An 18832-nucleotide genomic window follows, 5' to 3' on the forward strand; every position below is an offset into this window, starting at 1 on the left:
CCTTTTATTTGACAGTCCTTTCTGCAGAGTTTAAAGTCTTTAAAAAGTATAGTTGTTTTTTTTTTTTTTTTGACAGAAACTGGTATTTTTTGACACAGCCACATCAATGTTTATAGTAGCTCAATTCACAATAACTGAGCTATAGAGTCAACCTAGGTGCCTTTCAACAGATGAAGGAATAAACCAAATGTAATATATACACACAATGGGATATTACTCAACCATAAAGAAGAATGAAATTATGGCATTTGCCAGTAAATGGATGGAACTGGAGACTATCATGCTAAGTGAAATAAACCAATCCCAAAAAACCAAAGGTCAAATGTTCTCTCTGATATGCAAATGCTAATACACAATAAGGGGGCCCAAAGGGAAGTAGAGAAGTTCATTGGTTTAGACAAAGGGGAATTAAGCGAAGGAAGGGGGGATAGGAAGATGAAAGAAATAGAATGAATCAGACATTACTTCCCTATGTTCATATATGAATATATGACCAGTGTAACTCCACATCATGTACAATTACAAGAATCAGAAGTTATATTCCATGTGTGTACAAAATACCAAAATACACTCTACTGTCATATGTATCTAAAAATAACAAATTAAAGAAAAAAGAAAAAAAGAAACTGGTACTTTCACATACCTCTCAGAAAATTAATTGAAGAGGCTAGCACACTTTTGCAGGAAGTGTTTTTAATCTGGGAAGTAAGCTAATGCACTGATCTCCACAGCCACTGCTGTGCTTTTAAAGAGAAAATGCTCTTGGGTTTTATACTGTGACTTTTCTAGTAGCTGTTGCAAAGGGAGTCCTCCAACTGAGCCACGTGTCAGCTCTTTAGCTCAGTACTATCTGGGTGTGTCAGTGATGTAGCCACTGTGAACCCCACCCAGCATACTTTGGATGCTACTTGGATTTATCTTGTTAATGGATTTAGTCCAGATTCTGGCTTTACCATCAGGATTACTTTCTTTGCGTTGTACCTCTACTCTATAAAGAAAAAAACAAATAGAATATCATAGTAATAATACTTATACTTACGATGGCTTTTAGCTTTAATAGCAGTTTAAAAATTCCATTCTGCCGGAGTAACTTTCATACTATGGACAAGTTGTGTGCCAAAAGTTTGACTCCACATTAGTGACTGAGATTTTGAACACATTTCCCAAAGTTTAAGTGTGATCAGTTAAATTGCTTGCACTCTAGGTCCTGGGGCAGGGGACTATGTGACTGAGAAGCAAAGAAGAGAAAGAATATTTCCTCCATCCTCTTGTACATATCTCAATTTTAATGGGAAAAAAATTCAAATAGAGTTAATCTTCAGGATCTTCCCTTTCCATTCAGCACACCTCTGCAGTTTCCCACCCTCTTTCTCCAGACTTGTGAGCACAGACAGGGATGAGCACAAGAGGCCTCTAGGCATCAAGCCTGCTCTCCCTGGCATGACATGAAAAGTGGGTCCATGATTCCCCGCTTCCCAATGTGAATCCTACAGACTGGCTGCTGCTACCTCCAATGCACCTCTGGTCACTTTAGTTTACCATGTGCACTGCTTTTAGTGTCTTCCCCACATGTAATCACAGGCCCACACTGGAATCCAGGATAAACCATATTCATCTTTGTAAACTCCCCTTTCTTCACTCACAACTTACTCTACAGTGATTTGCTAATCATAAACATACAAAAAAATATATTCCCCTACTCTATCCAGATCTTTTCTTTACTCAACAAATCACATGCTCTTTTCTTTACCATAATAGAATGTTCCTTCCTTTACTGCACAACTTTCAGGAAAAAAGTGATTTCACTTGCACTAACTCACACAAATATAGCAGTATCAGACTGCTCCAGAGGTGCTTGAATTCTTTAAAGGGCTACTTGCTAATTTTAAGAAATGTTAGACTTGGGGATTTTTGGGGAGAAACAGTTCAGGTCAACTGCCTGAATGGATATCGGCTTGCTTAGGAGTCAGCTATCCTAAGCTTTGCAAAGCTTCTCATCTTTCCCTTTTGATCCCCCTGGCAATGACTTTGATAGTAGAAGGGGTAAGGGTGACAATTTTTTGTGTGTGTAGGTTACTGTTTGCAGATTGGAGATAACTGCATATAGTTAACCTCTACTTAAATCACTAAAACTTCTCAATTCTGGGTTTAATTTGGTTTAGATATAAGGTGTTCCCCAAAAGCTCATGTGTGAGACAATGCAAGAATGTTCAGGGATGTAGCTTAGTGGCAGAGGGCTTGCCTAGCAAGTGCGAGGTACTGGGTTTGATCCTTAGCACCCCATAAAAATAAACAAATAAAATAAATGCATGCTGTCCATTGACAACTACAAAATTTTTTAAAACAGAATGTTCAGAGGTGAAATTATTAGATCATGAGAGTAAATATTATAAGTGGATTAATTCACTTTTATGAACTAACTGGGGTTAATTGTAGGAAGGTAGGGTGTGGTTGAAGAAAATAGGTCACTGGGGACATGATTGGGTTTTATATGTTATCCCTGATGAATGGAGCTCTCTGCTTCCTGATTGCCATGCCTGAACTACTTCCTTCTGCCATGCCTGTCACCAAGATGTTCTGCCTCACTTCAGGCCCAGAGCAATGGCATTAGCTGACCACGGACTAAAGCTCTGGAACTGTGAGCCAAAATAATTCCTCTAAATCATTCTTGTCAAGTCTTTTGGTTACATTGAGTAAAGCTGACTAAAACAAATTAACCCTCAAGATATTTGTGAAAATGGGCAAAACCCAAGTCCTTCATTCCATATTAAGGTAACCTCTCCAATTTAACTTGAAAATTTTTTGTATGGTTTGCATGCTTATATTTTTACATCTGGAAAAGGTCTAGTTTTAAAATTATTGGGATTAAAGCTTCATCCAGAATTTGAGAGGATGAAACTTTAAATTCATGAAAATTATCTCACATATATTCAAAACCTAAAACTAAAGGATTGTCACACTTAGAATAAATAACATTTTGATCAGTTCAGAGTTGAAAGGAGAAGAGAAAATGAGTTGAAACTCTTTCTTCAAACACTGTTAGTGAATCTGTGCCCAGGGCTGGGAATGGTGAGGGTTGGCTAACTTCATTGCTTTTGCAGGGGGTGAGGCAGGGGTGACAGCAGAGAACAGGAGTAGATACTTTCCCAGTACCATCTCTTATACCAGGAGTTGTCCTGGAAATGGAACACAGGGTGGAGATAAAAGCAAAAATGAAACAGTCTCCAGCAGTGAAGACTCTGAGAATTTCTTGTGGGCAGATTACTGTTCCACATAGAGATAAGAAATGAAAAGTCAAATTCCTCTTCCTGAAGAATTAAATTTTTGAATAATAGAAAATCCAACATAAAGACAAAATTCTCCATAAATCTCTATCATCCAGACACAATGTCTATCAGTATTTGGTCATATTTATTTCTGGTCTTCTAACCTTAAAAAAAGTCATATCCTATTTCTTGCATTTCATATTTAACATAAAAATTTCCCTTGTTACTGAACCCTCCTTTAAATACTATTTTAATAGTTGCATATTCAAGTATATTGAGATAGCATGATTTATTTAAAATTTCTTCCATGAGTGAAAAGGTGGATTGTTTCTATTTTTCCTATTATATATATTAATATACCAAACACCTCTGCACATTAAACTTTTTGCTATATTGAAGATTTTTTGGTTGCAGTGGGGGGGAAGCCCTGGAACTGTTCCTGCTAGGTAAACACACTACCAGCCCCCAGGATCAGGATGATGATGATGATGATGATGGTGATAATGATGATAATGATGATTGAGATGAGGTCTTACTATGTTTCCCAGGTTGATCTCAAACTCAGGGGCTCAAAGGATCCTCACCTCAGCCTCCCAAAAGTGGGACTATAGGCACATGTCACCACAGCAGCTATTTCTTTAGGCCAGATTTTCAAGAGTGACATTGTAAGTAGAATATATGCATGTTTTAAGGAATACCCATACCTACTCTCAAATTATATTTATTTTTATTTTTTTGGCAGGCCTTGTGCATACTAGGCAAGCACTCTTCCATTGAGCTACATCCCTAGTCTCAAATTATATTCTAAAAAATTGACCAAATTATTCTAAGTACATACATGAATATAACACAGTGAATTTCATCTTTATGTATACCTATAAAGCACCACTTTAAACAATCAATAGGTAAATAGAAAAAAGACCAGTGGAATAGAGGACAGGGAACAAGTGGAGGGATAAAGAATAGAGAGGACTGAAATAGAGCAAATTATATTCCAGGAATGTATGATTATATCAAAATGTACCCCACTATTATGTACATATAATATTTAAAACACTAATAAGAACATTATAAAACAATTATGCTGTTACTTATGATAAACAGTTTTATTTCACTTAAAGAAACTTTTGCCAGTTTTTTAAGTAAACGTTGTATTTCATGTTTATTTGTCCACTACCTCTAGTTACTTGGTTTCCTTTACGTGAGTTGTCCAATAAGCTAGTGAAATATATGTGTAAGCCTATCAGAAGCATAGATTAGCGGATCAGCACTAAAGATATGCTACTCTTTTAAAATATTTGTGGCACAATCTTGTTTTCTTTCATAAATACAATCTAAATAAAGCAAAACGAGAAAGCAAATCTCACCTTTCTTTAGAGGTTTTGAGTAAATTTCTATTGGCCTAAATTTCTTCTTCCTCCTCCTCACCCTCCTGCTTTTGTTTTTCCACCACTTTAACTTTCTCTTCTTTTCCTCTTTCATATTTTTCTTGTTTGTCTTCTGATTCCTTTCTAATCTTGATAATTTCTTCTAGTTCCCCTTCCAGATCTTTATTTTTTATGAGGGTGTAATGAAGCTTCTCATATACTTCATCAAATTTCTCTTCTGCCTGTCTGGCTCTGCTTTCAACCTCTCTGTTGGACAATGTCCAAAGAAACACAACAAAATGAAAAGTGTTGAAAAGGGATAAAAACTGATCATGTGAAAAGGGCAGTGGGGTTAGATGAACATGTCCCAAGGGTGTAAATACAGGAAGCAGGAACATCAATGATTAACCAAGAATTCAGGGCCTTGGAGCTACTATGGCCTAATGTTAGAGTTGAATCATGCTGTGATTTAAGAATATAACATACTTATTATTCTTTAGCAAAATCTGACTTTTAGGTATTTGAAATTATCTATCAATAGTCAGGAATGAAACTTTAAATTCATGAAAATTATCTCACTTTCAGTAATTAACTTGGACTTCACATAATTGATGTGATCCAACAAATTAATATAACAGCATCCCTTCTTTTCTTGCACCTCTAAAACCAGATTTTATAACTACAACAACAAAAACCAGTTTGAGATGTGCCTCTTATTAGGGCACATGTTATATATCTATATGGCCTGCTCTTCTGTTAGCATCCTTGGACATCTTAACTACATTACCCTTCCTACTCTTTAGGCTATGTAACATTCTCTCTTAAGTACAATAATTTCTCCCAGTTCTGTTTATTTCCTTAAGTCATCTGTTAGAAACATACTGACCCTCCTAACTCCCTACACACAGATGCACATGTGAGCACATACATACACTTTGACTCCTACCTGCACTGTGGGTGAGGCTAAATGTTCCTTCCAGAGCACTACAGTTTATTGCCTCTAGCAGAAGATTTGGAGATACTCACCACACTAGTAAGAATAAAGTAGGCAAGACAGCTAAAGGTAAGCCAAGAAATGTAGATTTTTCAGATAACCCCCTGGTGAGTAGCTTTCATTTTCTGCCTTATACTTACTTTAATTTCTCCTGCATATGTTCAATTACAGCCAATACTTCAACATGCTTTTGAGCCAATGTACCTTGCTCAGCTTCTTCTTTCTGACAAAGAAAATACATGATATGAAGGAAATGAAAGTCCCAAAGTTAATACTCTACTTCTTTAGGTATCTGAAATCAAGCCTTCCAGAATGTTCTTTTTCTACTCCTCATATTTGTCCAGTAGATTATTACACATGTTATTAACACTAAAAAATAACAAGGATACCTGTGACCAAACAGACAGCAGCTTCCAAATTATTCATACTACAGTGGGCATAAATTTCACTATGAGTTACAAGAGGCAGGAAACACAATAAGAACAAAAAGAGAGGAACAAGGATTTAAAAAATAAGAAGGGCAAACATGTTTTTGTAATAGATCAAATTAAAGATCAAGGAAATTAACTATATCTTATTAATAATTTACTTCATGAGGCACATAATGTTGCAAAATCCAATAAGATTTTAAAAAAATTTCAGTTATAGAGGGACACAATACCTTTATTATTTTTACATGGTGCTGAGGATCAAACCCAGTGCTTCACACATGCAAGCTGTGAACTCTACCACTTAAAGCTACAACCCCAGCCCCCCAATAACATCTTTTTAAATTCCTACTAGAGAACATCATAAAAATCACTTAAAGGTATAAAATTTTTGTCAGGAAAAGGAAAAAAATAACCTCTATATTTTCAATCTAGATATATTCTTGAAAACAAAGTAACAGGAATGTGAAAGAGGAAATTAGAGGCAAAAAATATAAGCATATTTCCAAATGAATATTCTATTTCCCCAGAAGTATGAGCTTTTAAAAATCTACCTGCTTTTTTTTTTTTTCCAATCAGAGGGAAATAAAAGGAAAACCCCACATAACAGCTGAAATGGGAGTTTTAAGTGTGTAGCCAGACGGCCACAAAATAGGGTCCTATGGGACCAAGCAAAGCCCTGTTGGGGCCTCATCCTCACGTGTGTGACTGTGCTGCTGCACTACCTTTCACTAAAACCTGAGAAATAAAATTATATGAATTGTTTTCAGTTGTAGTCTAATATTGTACTCTCTTCTTATGTTTTCCATTCCCAGTTTTCTAAGGAATCTCCATACTGCCTTCCGGAGTGGTTGCACCAATTTGCAGCCCCATCAGCAATGTATGAGTGAACCTTATCCCCACATCCTTGCCAACATTTACTGTTGCTTATATTCTTGAAAATTGCCATTATGACTGGAGTGAGATGGACTCTCAGTGTAGCTTGCATTTCTCTAATTGCTAGAGATGTTGGACATTTTTTCATATATTTGTTGACACTTCTGTGAAGTGTCTATTCAGTTCCCATGCCCATTTCTTGGATTATTTGGGGTTTGGTGTTAAGTTTTTTGAGTTCTTTGTATATTCTGGAAATTAATGGTCTATCTGAGGTGCAAGTGGTAAAGATTTCCTCCCATTCTGTAGGCTCTCTCTTCACACTCTTGATTGTTTCCTTGGCTGTGAAGAAGCTTTTTAGTTTGATACCATCCATCCCCTTTATTGGTTCCTGATTTTACTTCTTGCGCTTTAGGAGTCTAGGTTGAGGAACTTGGTTCCGAACCTGACATGATGGAGATTTGGGCCTATATTTTCTTAATGTAGGCACAGAGTCTCTGGTCTGATGCTAGGTCCTTGATCCACTTTGAATTGAGTTTTTGTGCAGGGTGCGAGATAGGGATTCAATTTCATTCTACTACATATGGATTTCCAGTTTTCCCAGCACCATTTGTTGAAAAGGCTATCTTTTCTATAATGTATATTTATGGTGCCCTTGTCTAGCATGAGATAACTGTATTGATGTGGGCATGTCTCTGCATCTTCTATTCTGTTTCACTGGTCTTCATATCTGCTTTGGTGCCATTTTTGTACTATAGCTCTTTAATATAAGATCTGGCATTATAGTGCCTCCTGCTTCACTTTTCTTGCTAAGGATTGCATTGGCTATTTTGAGCCTCGTATTTTTCTCAATGAATTTCATGACTTTTTTTTCTATTCCTGTGAAAAATGTCATTGGAATTTTAATAGGAATTGCACTAAATCTGTATCATGCTTTTGGGAGTATGATCATTTTAACATATTAATTCTGCCTATTCAAAAACATGGGAAATCTTTCCATCTTCTAAGGTCATCTATAATTTCTTTCTTTAGTGTTCTGTAGTTTTTATTGTAGAGGTCTTTTACCTCTTTTGTAGATTGATTCCCAAGTATTTTTTGGTCTTCTAAATGTAGGGTCATGTTGCCAGCAAACAGCAATAGTTTGAGCTATTCTTTTCCTACTTATATCCCTTTAATTTCTTTCTTTTGCTTAATTGCTCTGGCTAGAGTTTCAAGGACTATGTTGAATGAAGTGGTGAAAGAGGGTGTCCCTGACTTGTTCTAGATTTTAGAGGGAATACTTTCAGTTTTTCTCCATTAATAATGACGTTAGCCTTGGGTTTAACTTTTACAATGTTGAGGTATATTCCTACTATCTCTAGTTTTCCTAGTGTTTTGAATATGAATGGATGCTATATTTTGTCAAATGCTTTTTTCTCCATCTGTTGAGGTAATCGTGATTCTTTAAGTCTATTGAATTGCATTTATTGATTCACATATGTTGAACTAGTTTGCATCCCTGGAATGAAAAATAGCCACATCACATGCTGCTGGTTGAGGCTGATAAATGACAGCACAGTAGTTTTCCCTTATCATGGGGGATATACTTTCCAAGATTCCCAGATGATACTTGAAACTGCAGATATTATGTGCTATTCAGCTTTGTATCACTGTGACAAAATATCTGAGATACACAACTTTTAAAAGGAGGAAAGATTTATTTTGGTTTATGATTGCAGAAGTTTCAGTTCATGGTCATTCAGTCCTGCTGCCTTTGGTTAGGGTGAAGCAGAACATCATAGTTGGGGGCACATGGTGGAGTAAAGCTATTTACCTCATGATAGCCAAGAAGCAAAGAGAAAGAGGAAGATTCAATATCCCAACATCCCCTTCAAGGGCATGTCTGCAATGATTTAACTTCCTAACCATCAGGTCCTACACCTCCTAAAAAATCTCCCATCTCCTCAGAGTGCCATCAGACGGAGATCAGGTCTTCAACACATCTGAACCATAATAGTGCCTGTCCTGCTTCTGTGACAGTCAATCTAATAACTAGGGCATCTATTGAAGCAGGTGGCACATAAGTACAGACATGCAGAACAAAGGGGGTAACTGTCATCCTGGTCAGCACAGAGCAGGATGGTATGAAACTTCATCATATTACTCAGAATGATGTGTGGCTTAAAACTATGAATTGTTTATTTCTGGAATTTTCCAAGTAATATTTTCAGATGTGGTTGACCATGGTATAACTGAAACTGATGAAAGTGAAATTACTTTATTATTTTCCAAATAAATTACCCAGGAAGGGGCAGGAAAACATGACAGAAAAAAAAATCTGCTAAATGAATATGTCTAAAAATTAATCAAATACTGACCAGGAGATTGACAAAATAAAAGAATGAAATTCTGATATTAAAATGAGGCTTAAAGATGAGAATGAGAAATTTCTGGAAAGTTAAGATAAAGAAATGAGAGTTTTTCAGGGATGATGCTAGAAGAAAAAGAAAATCTGTGTAATACCTTACTTAGGAGTCCTGATCCTCCTAGAGGACTAAAAGCTATGCAACATTCACATCATTTTCACACACTGTTAGTTTTAAGTGTCCTAGTTGGGTTTTAGATACATACCCAGGAAGCCAATACATATTCTACTGATAGAGGTTTGGAATAAACATTTTCATCTTCCTCAATATATCGAATGACTTCTTCCTTCTCTGTAGATGTTGAAGGGATCTGGATTACAGAAACACCAAGGACCTGTTAACCAGCAGGTGTATGACATGTGGCAAGTCAAGTTACCTGGAGCCAGGTCTGAAGCTTTAATTTTCCATTTTCTTAAACATTCAGCAAGCATTTTGAAAATGTCCACACAGCAAACACTGACAAATTGCTAGGGAAGAGGGGGTGGGGACAAGGGGAGATCCCAATGGGAAAAACAGAGGATTTCTTCCAGGCCTCAGGAACTCACAGTATAGCAGGAAAGACAAATAATAAAACAAAGAAAACACAACATGATTACTGTTAGCATAAAAGTGTGTCCCAAAGGCTGTGTGCACCCAGGAAAAGGAGCTTGCACTCTGTCCAGAAACTCTGCCCAGAAGTGTTCACTGGGAAAATGACATTTGGAGGCTGAACAGATACTTATAAAACAGGAAAAGGCCTGAACTAAGTCCACAGGCAATGATAATATTAATAAAAATATAATAATTATTATATAATTATAAAATAATAATAATAATAATAATAATAGCTATTATTATTATGCTGTAAACAAAGGGAAAAGTACTAGCCTTCGATGTGCCAAGAACTTTACCAGAAATAACAGAAACTGCTGGTCAAAAGAGACTTAGGTACTATACAATATTTTTGTTCTGTCTTGTCCTTAGGTGAGTAAAAGGCCCAGGACAAGGTCTGGAGTCATGGCCACGTTAAAACTATATGCAGAGAATATTAGGGAAGTAAATCAAGGCACTGGAGACAGTGTTGGGCAGTTATGAGTTATGTAAGCTAAAGACAGTAGCAGTTAGTCTAGTATCCGCAAGTGCTCTTCTGCCAGGCTCATCTAGGTTTGAACGTTTGTTCTGCCACTAAAGCTATATGGTTTAGGGTAATACAGTCAACCTATCAGAGCTTTAATCTTCCTATCTATAAATGAGCATAATGTTATACCTTCATGTTGTTTTGTATAGGTAAGAATGTGCAGAGTTCATGATGGGAACTCAATAATTGGTAGTTACAATTTTTTTTATTATATTAATACAAATGCCCACGAAGGGATTTTATAACTACAAGTGCATCAGCAGGGGTAGAGACTAGGACGGGGAGGAGAAATATGGGGCTGGGACAGGAGAAAGGTAAAAGCAGATTGGGGTTGGAGCTGAATCAGTGGAGATATGGAATTTAAACTGCTATTTGAAAAATCTGGCAATGAAGGACAAAGAAACAGCACCAGGGTAAGAGGTTGTTCATGCAGTTAGTAGGACAGGGATGAAGCAGCTAATGGAGAAAGGCTGGATTTAGAAAGGAAAACAGAGTGACACAGGGTAATTGTGTCTGTGGGTGTGGCTAGATCTATGAGGAAAAAAAGGAAAAAGTCACTCCAGAGGGTCTACTTCTACTTTCCATGGGGCTTATGTCTGTTTCTTAAAAAGATGAAGGAAATAATCTTAACCTATATGCTTAACAGACTGGTTTTGAACTTGGGGGTTCAAACAACTCTTCTGCCTCAGTCTCCCTAGCAGCTGAGACTACAGGTACCCACTACCACTCCCCAGCAAATAATCATACCTCTTCTGCTTTCTCTTCTTCCTCTTCCACTCTCTCCTGAGATTCCTTAGTCTCTTCACTTTCTTCTTCAGCCTCTTTGGAAGGCTTATCTATATCTATTTCAGGTTCAATGAAGTCTTTGCTAACTTCCTGTGTGATGACACAATATTATAATCAAGGCTTACTGTCTGTCATTATTTATTCATACATCTTAATTGAGTGCTAATTCTGCAACTGGGTTATGAGCCCTTGGTAAGAACACAAAAGTTGGTAAGAAAGGTCTCTGCCTTAAAGAAGCTTACAATTTTGTGGACAACAAATTCTATAGATATCCATAGTCATGCAGTAGGGAGCACCTAATGCAGACCAAGTGAAAGAGAAGGTTGATCAAGCAGGTTTCCTGGAGATGTCTGAGTTTTTTCTTGTAGCCTAAGAAAAGGAAGGAAGAAAGCACAAAGAGGTTCTGGGCAGAGGATTTTGTATGTAAATAACTGGTTTGAAAATAAAAGTAGTTCAATTGAATAGAATATTTGAGGTAAGCAAGAAGACAAGAACAATCATAGAGGACAGGCTAGACGGTCATGCCATGGAAACTGGATTTTACCCTGAAAGTAATGAGGCAGGAAAAAGGAAAGAAAGAAAAAAGGAAAAGAGGAAGAGAATGAAAGAGAAGGGAGAAGAAAAAGACAGAAAGCAGGAATGAACAACAGAGGTTGCAGGGATGAAGAGGAAGAGCACTCAAGATGTTTTAGAGGTAACTCTTGTGATTGACAAGATGGACATAGGATGGGGGGCTGGAGTTGTGCCTCAGAGGTAGAGCGCTCACCTTGCATGTGCTAGGTCCTGGGTTGGATCCTCAGCACCATATAAAATTAAATAAATAAAATAAAGGTACTGTGTCCAACTGTGGGAGGCCACTCTGAATGATTCGTGTTCTCCCCGCCCCCGGAGAGGCTTTGACCATCACCACATCTCACAGTGACCTGGACATTGCCCGGGTTCTGGAAGTTGAGGACACGTCTTCACAGGTAGGTGTGTAGCCCTGCAGCCCCTTGGGTCGAATTACACTCGCCTGTCCTTTGTAACCTTGCCCCTCCTGACCTTTTTTGGATGGAACTTTCTAAGAACAAGGGTCCCCCCAATAAAAGCCCATTTCCAGACATGCTTGCTCTCTCTCGCCAGCCTCTTGTGACTTTTCCTGGCTCTCCCATTTGGGGAGCTTGAGGCTGAGAGCGGAGGAGCCATCTTGAAGCTTGTTTAAAGGTAAAGTGTGTGTCTGTGTTTTATTTGGTGTCCCTGGAAATTCACAGGAGCGACCTGAAGATCAGCTGCCCTCACAGGTCAGGGGCAGCATCCAACTACAACTAAAAAATATTTTTTAAAAAAAGATGGACATTGGATGATTAGGGAAAAGGTGCATCTTGAATGACACATGGTTTATAATTTAGGCCACTAGATAGATGATGATGCCATTCAGACATAATGAACAAAGATGGATAAACAGGTTTGGAGAGGGATGAGTTCAGGTTAGGCTATATGAGTCTGAGGTATTGCTGAGATATCTGAGTTTATATATCCAGTAAATACCTGAAAATATGGAGGGATTTGAGCTAAAGATAGAGATTTGACAGTTATATGACTTAGTTAAAGCCAAGAAAGTAAATCATATTCCAAAGTCAAACTTGCAAAGTGGTGCAAGGATAAGGGTTTAGGACAGTAAGACAGTAAGTTAGTCATAAAAAGAGGTTGGGCAAAATAAAGAACTCACCTCAAAGGCATAAAAATAGACATCCTATATCCCATGTTCTTGGTTAAAACAATCCAACATGATAAACATGTGTTCTAAGTTAATATATAAATTTAATATTCTCAGTTTTTAAAAAATCATATTTTTCTAGAGCTCAATGATAAAATTATACAGAAGAATAAATAAGCAAGAACAGCCAAAAAAAAATACCTGGAAAAAAAGATCAATGAGAATGATTGGCCCTACTAGATATGAAAATATATCAGAAAGCCTCAAAAATTAAAATGTTGTGGTAATGATCCATAAATAGAAAAAAGCAATGGGTAAGGATAGAAAATCCAGAAACAGACTTAAGTGGATGTGGTTGTTTTCAAATGCTGGGAATACTGTAATGTGAAAGGCAAAGCCACCTTATTTACATTAACCCAAAAGACTGAATTAGGACCTGTGGGTAGAAAAAGATAAAGTAGGCATATTATATTTAGTTTAATAGAAAGAATAATGTTCTAACAGTGTTCGCCAAAAGCAAATGGGATTAGAGATACTTTGACAAGGCAATAAGAAATCACTGATGACCTTCGAGTAGTTTTAGAATTTTAATTAAAGTGACTGTGATGGGATTCTAAAAAATGGGAAAAATGAACCGTGTTTATAGGTTGTTTTTAGATAGATAAAATGGAACCATTAGAGAGAAAGATACTAAAGATAGATAGAAAAGAGAGAAGACTTTGGACATGAGATTAAATGTCCAAAGGAAAAAGTAACCAGGTGTAAAGACTCAGGCTGGAGAGATAGAAGGGTGAATACACAAGCAGGCATCTGAGGAAGTAGCAGGGAGCTTGTACTTGGAAGCCATTCTTCCCTTATGAAGTAGGATTAAAAAATTACCTGCCATTTGTCTAATCCAATGGACTTCTATTCTTCCCCTCCCCACCTTCCCTTGTTGTGGGTTAACATCCACATACCAGCAAAAGGGGAATGAAGGGAAGGGGAGGGGGAGGGGAAAAGAAGGACAGTAGAATTAATTGGACATAACTTTCTTAACCTTGAATATAAACACACGACCAATGTTAACTCCACATCATGTACAACCACAAGAATGGAATCCTAATTAGAATAAGTTATTCTCCATGTATGTACAACATGTCAAAATATACTCTGTGTCATGTATACCTAAAAAGAACAAATTTTTTAAAAACCACCTGCCAACAAAGTGAGGCAAGATGTTTGGGTAGGTGATTTTCTTCCTTAAAAGGGAGAAAAGTTGCCAATGCTCTTGATCAAATTCTCTTCTGATAGAGTAAATAATGAGGATTTGCAATACTCAGTGGAAAAAGTTGCTTGAAATTCACCTAATGAAATACAAGAAGGACCTGAATAATGACCCAAATAATGACAGATCCCAGGCATAAAAGAAATGAAATAATGCTAACATGTGACAAATACCTCTTCTTCAAGTAGTTTCTCTTTTTCTTCAGATGTCAATAACTTCACTTTTCTGCCTTTGATCTGAGAAAGGAGGTGAGTACATGTGTTGATCCACTCATAACATTCATTCTGAGAAGAGATACAAGAAAATTTCTATGTCGGAAAATATCAGATTAAACCAACTCAGTCATTCACTCCTACTGAGGAACAACTGAGTACAATTCTTCTAAATATAACTCCCTTCAATTAAATTTGTATTAGTACAAAGACTGGTTCAGAAGCGATTTACTGTGAACATGGAATATCTCTCTTATTTGACCAAGTTTGAGATCAGGTTTATAACAAGATAAGGTATGATGATGTGCCATAAAACCAGATGCAGAAGAATTATTGGGTCTACTAACACTCTAAATGGTCTGTCCTGATAAACTGTATGTGAGTGACCAGTTCAACAATGATTGCATGACAATAACATGCACTTACATAATATATAATTATATGACAAACTCTAAGAAATGTAAATATATTAATGAATTTGACCCTCAATATGAGGTACAAACTATTTTTATCCTCATTTTTTAAAGATGAGGAATATAACAGTTAAACATCTTGTTAAATATCCTGGATATATATAAAGCATAATTGGATTCTAATCTAGGTTGTGTTTTTTTTAATTTTTTTTTTGTAAATGAACACACAGTATATTTATTTTTATTAGTACTGAGAATTGAACCCAGTGCCTCACATGCTAGGCAAGTGCTTTACCACTGAGCCCCAGCCCCAGCCCTTGTCTGTGTTTTAACCAATATAAAAATATTACTCACAGTTGGGCACAGTGGCCCCTGCCTGTAATCTCAGCTTCTTGGAAGACTAAGGCAGAAAGACCACAAACTGGAGGCCAGATTGGCCAGATTGAGACAAGACTCTGTCTCAAAAAATATAAAAGGCTGGGGATGTAGCTCAGTGATTAAGCATCCCAGGATCAATCCCTAGTACCAAAAAAAAAGGGGGGGGGGTGCTCAAAAATCAAAATGTCATGGTAATGGCCCATTTAGAAAAATTAATCGTTAAGAATAGCTTTCCTCTGCCACACCTTTCTGCCATGATGTTCTGCCTTATCTCAAAGCAATGAAACTGGCCAACTATGGATGAACCTCTAAAATCATGAGCCCAAAATAAACTTTCCCTCCTCTAAGTTGTTCTTGTTGGACATTTTGGTCATAGTGACATAAACTTAACACAGGACAGATGCTTACATTCTGAATTCAATGGTTTAGGATGATGTCTTATTGCATATCACCAAAAGAACTGGACAAGGCAGATGATAAGTATTGGGTTTTACTCCTAACTTTACCTAATTAATTGTGAGTTCTCAAGTAGATGCTTCATAGTCCTCATATATTTTTTTTAAAGAATTTTAATATTTATTTTTTAGTTATCGGCGGACACAACGTCTTTGTATGTGGTGCTGAGGATCGAACCCGGGCCGCACGCATGCCAGGCAAGTGCGCTACCGCTTGAGCCACATCCTAGCCCCCTCATCTATTTTTAAAAAATGAAGTTGGTGGTTTATTCTAGGTGACCCTTATACATTCATGAGCTGGAAAATGTTTAACAACCATCTTGGGGGTAGGGAGCCCTGATTTGTAGCAAATGCTGATTTCCATGATATGAATGCTCCCACCATCATAATTTCCATGATATTCATCAATTCCAAATGTTGTCACTAGGTGTGAAGTTGGGAAGGAGTGTACAATCAGCTCTTTTTAAACCCATGTAAGCCTCCATTCCACCACTACCTTTAAGGATTCTTCCAGCTATAACATTTGATGAATATATTATTTACCTTCCTTCTTATACCTAGAACAAAAGCATTAGTTAATTTAATTGTATATTTTGGGCAGGGGCATGCTTAGAATTTAACCCAGGGCAGCTTTACAATTGAGCTACATTCCCTAACCCCTTTTTTATTTTTTATTTTGAGACAGGTTCTCACCAATTTGCTGAGGCTGGCCTTGAACTTGTGATCCTCCTGTCTCAGCCTCCCAAATTGCAGAGATTATAGGCATGCCACTATGCCCAGCTGTGTTTATTAATTCTTAAAAAAAATAATGGTATTTTAAAATTTTTATTTCTTCAGAGTTAATTCACCATTCTCTTATTGAATGTACATACTATGAAGCAGATTCTAGTCATTCTCTTACAAACTTCTGAGACATTGAAAATATTTTTGTAAGATGACTTTTGATGGGGGAAAATCATTAGGAGTTTTTAATAAAAGTTTTACAGTGATCTGTAGAGTTAAGTTTTCCAGATTTAAGCAGGTTTTCCTTCAAAATCTTCAACATCACCCTTTATGAGGTATAGGGGAAGGTAGCTTGGATGCCTAATCAATAAACACAAATCTCTTTCCATGAATACTTTCCTATTTAATTCTAATAAAGTCTGATTCAGCACTGTGTTATTAAATGCTTTTGGTAAAAAGCCAAAGGACTAAAATTTACTTCCTGGGGTGAAGGAGGATTTAAGAAGCAAGATGTGATCTTAAATATTAAGCCCATTTTTGTTGATCAAAAAAAGGAGAAACAGAAGGCTGTAGGACATAGTCTTTTATGGGTACACGTAGGGAAAGCTAGAACTTTCTTGAATTTACCTGCTGGAACATCATGAGAAGCAGGTTTCTAGTACTACTCTTCAAAGTCATACTCCTTTTGGAGGACCAAATCCTGGAACTAGAAGTTTCTTGGATGACATAAAGGAGGCAACTGCAGCCCAAGATGAATGGCGTTTATAGATTACAAAGGGCAGAGATGGGTAAGAATGGCATGGAGGAAATCATGATCTGAACAAACAGCAGGTGATCTGGAAGGATCTCTAAGATATCTTTCATTAGGCTAGGATGGGTAAAAAAGACTAGCACCTAAGAATGGGAGAGAAATACCTGCTACTACCAAGGAAATTGAGGACTTTTAGTTGGAGCTCTTAAAACTGACTTCTGGCTACAACAAACTCCAGGATTATAAGTGACTCTAATTGTAGGTACTGGAACATTAAAGATAGTTAACCTAAAGCACTCCTTTATTTATTGGGGGGGGGGGGTACTGGGGATTGAACTCGACCACTGAGCCAACATCCCCAGCACTATTTTATACTTTATTTAGAGACAGGGTCTCACTGAGTTGCTCAGCATCTCGCTTTTGCTGAGGCTGACTCTGAATTCACAATACTCCTGGTCTTAGCCTCCTGAGCAACTGGGATTACAAGTGCCCAGCAAACCTAAAGCACTTTAAATGATATCTATCTATCTAGGGACTCTTCCCATGTTTTTAGCTGTTACTCCAGGTTGTACAGTACCAGTGTACTTTTATTGAAGCCAATACTCCACTTTAATGCCTCCAAGCTTCAAATGAAACCTTAAGGACAAACAATTGTCATTACCAAGTGGAGTAGGTGATATTCAGAGACCAGCTCCTTTCAGAAAACAGGCACAAGGGCTGAGGCTTGTGGGGCACTGGGTTCGATCCTCAGTACCACATAAAAATAAATAAGGATATTGTGTCCATCTACAGCTAAAAAGAAAACAGACACAAAGGCAAGGATCCTGGGACTGAGCCCTCCAGGAAAATGGGCTCCTGAATTTAACTGGAGCTCTACTGTGGGAGGTCAAGACTGGATCAAGATATGCGAGGATCAGTTGGGAGGTAAATACGGTCATTAGTCACTAGACTGACTTAGTAATCTTGGAGAACTAGAGAATTACCCATTTCTTTTTGAAATTTTGTGTTTTATGTAGGCTGTTTTGCCCGAAAAGTGGAGTAAAACTCCAAAACTTTACTTAGAAGCCCTCCCACTTCAGAACTCTGTCCAGAATCACGTGAATCTCCTTTATTGGAAAGGAATTCTCAAAACATTAGATTTTGGAAAACTATCACTAGTTATCCTAATAACAGCCTTTAGTAGGTGTTCAAGATGATGGTCTAGAACATAGCTTCTTTTTTTTTTTTTAGAGAGAGAGAGAGAGAATTTTTTAATATTTATTTATTTTTTTTTAGTTTTTGGCGGACACAACATCTTTGTTTGTATGTGGTGCCGGGCCACACGCATGCCAGGCGAGCGCACTACCGCTTGAGCCACATCCCCAGCCCTAGAACATAGCTTCTTAAAATGCTAGAAAAAACATCTTAAAATGCTAGAAGGTGATGCCCACAGCATCACTGTATACCCACATTAGACAAGGCTTCTCCAGAAGACCATCTTTTACTCTTCACCTCATGGGGTATAGATGGGGCCATCTGAGTCCCCAGAACCTGATGTCACGAAGATTCACATACCATAGAGGTCGTCTAGGAGATCATGGGATGACACTAATGAATTTGAAACTAAGATAACTTCAATAAAACTGGAACTAGGGCTGGGGAAGTGGCACAGTGATAGAGCACTTGCCTAGCATGTGGGAGACACTAGGTTTGATCCCAGCACCA

At 37.4% G+C, this 18832-nt stretch overlaps 1 protein-coding gene across 1 annotated transcript in view; it reads right to left on the bottom strand.

The window, feature by feature from the left end:
• Positions 1–4481: 4481 nt before the first annotated feature.
• The window catches only part of Axdnd1 (axonemal dynein light chain domain containing 1), an 84490-nt gene continuing 70139 nt past the window's right edge, over positions 4482–18832 (bottom strand). Inside the window, exons 21-25 of the mRNA XM_027935058.2 lie at positions 14370–14480; positions 11198–11326; positions 9539–9643; positions 5768–5850; positions 4482–4900 (exon numbers count right to left, since the gene is read on the bottom strand). Coding sequence (XP_027790859.1) covers positions 4669–4900; positions 5768–5850; positions 9539–9643; positions 11198–11326; positions 14370–14480 — 660 coding nt within the window. The 3' untranslated portion in view covers positions 4482–4668. The remainder of the gene's footprint in view (positions 4901–5767; positions 5851–9538; positions 9644–11197; positions 11327–14369; positions 14481–18832) is intronic.

Source organism: Marmota flaviventris, chromosome 12 (assembly GCF_047511675.1).
Source record: "Marmota flaviventris isolate mMarFla1 chromosome 12, mMarFla1.hap1, whole genome shotgun sequence".
Lineage (NCBI taxonomy): Eukaryota > Metazoa > Chordata > Mammalia > Rodentia > Sciuridae > Marmota > Marmota flaviventris.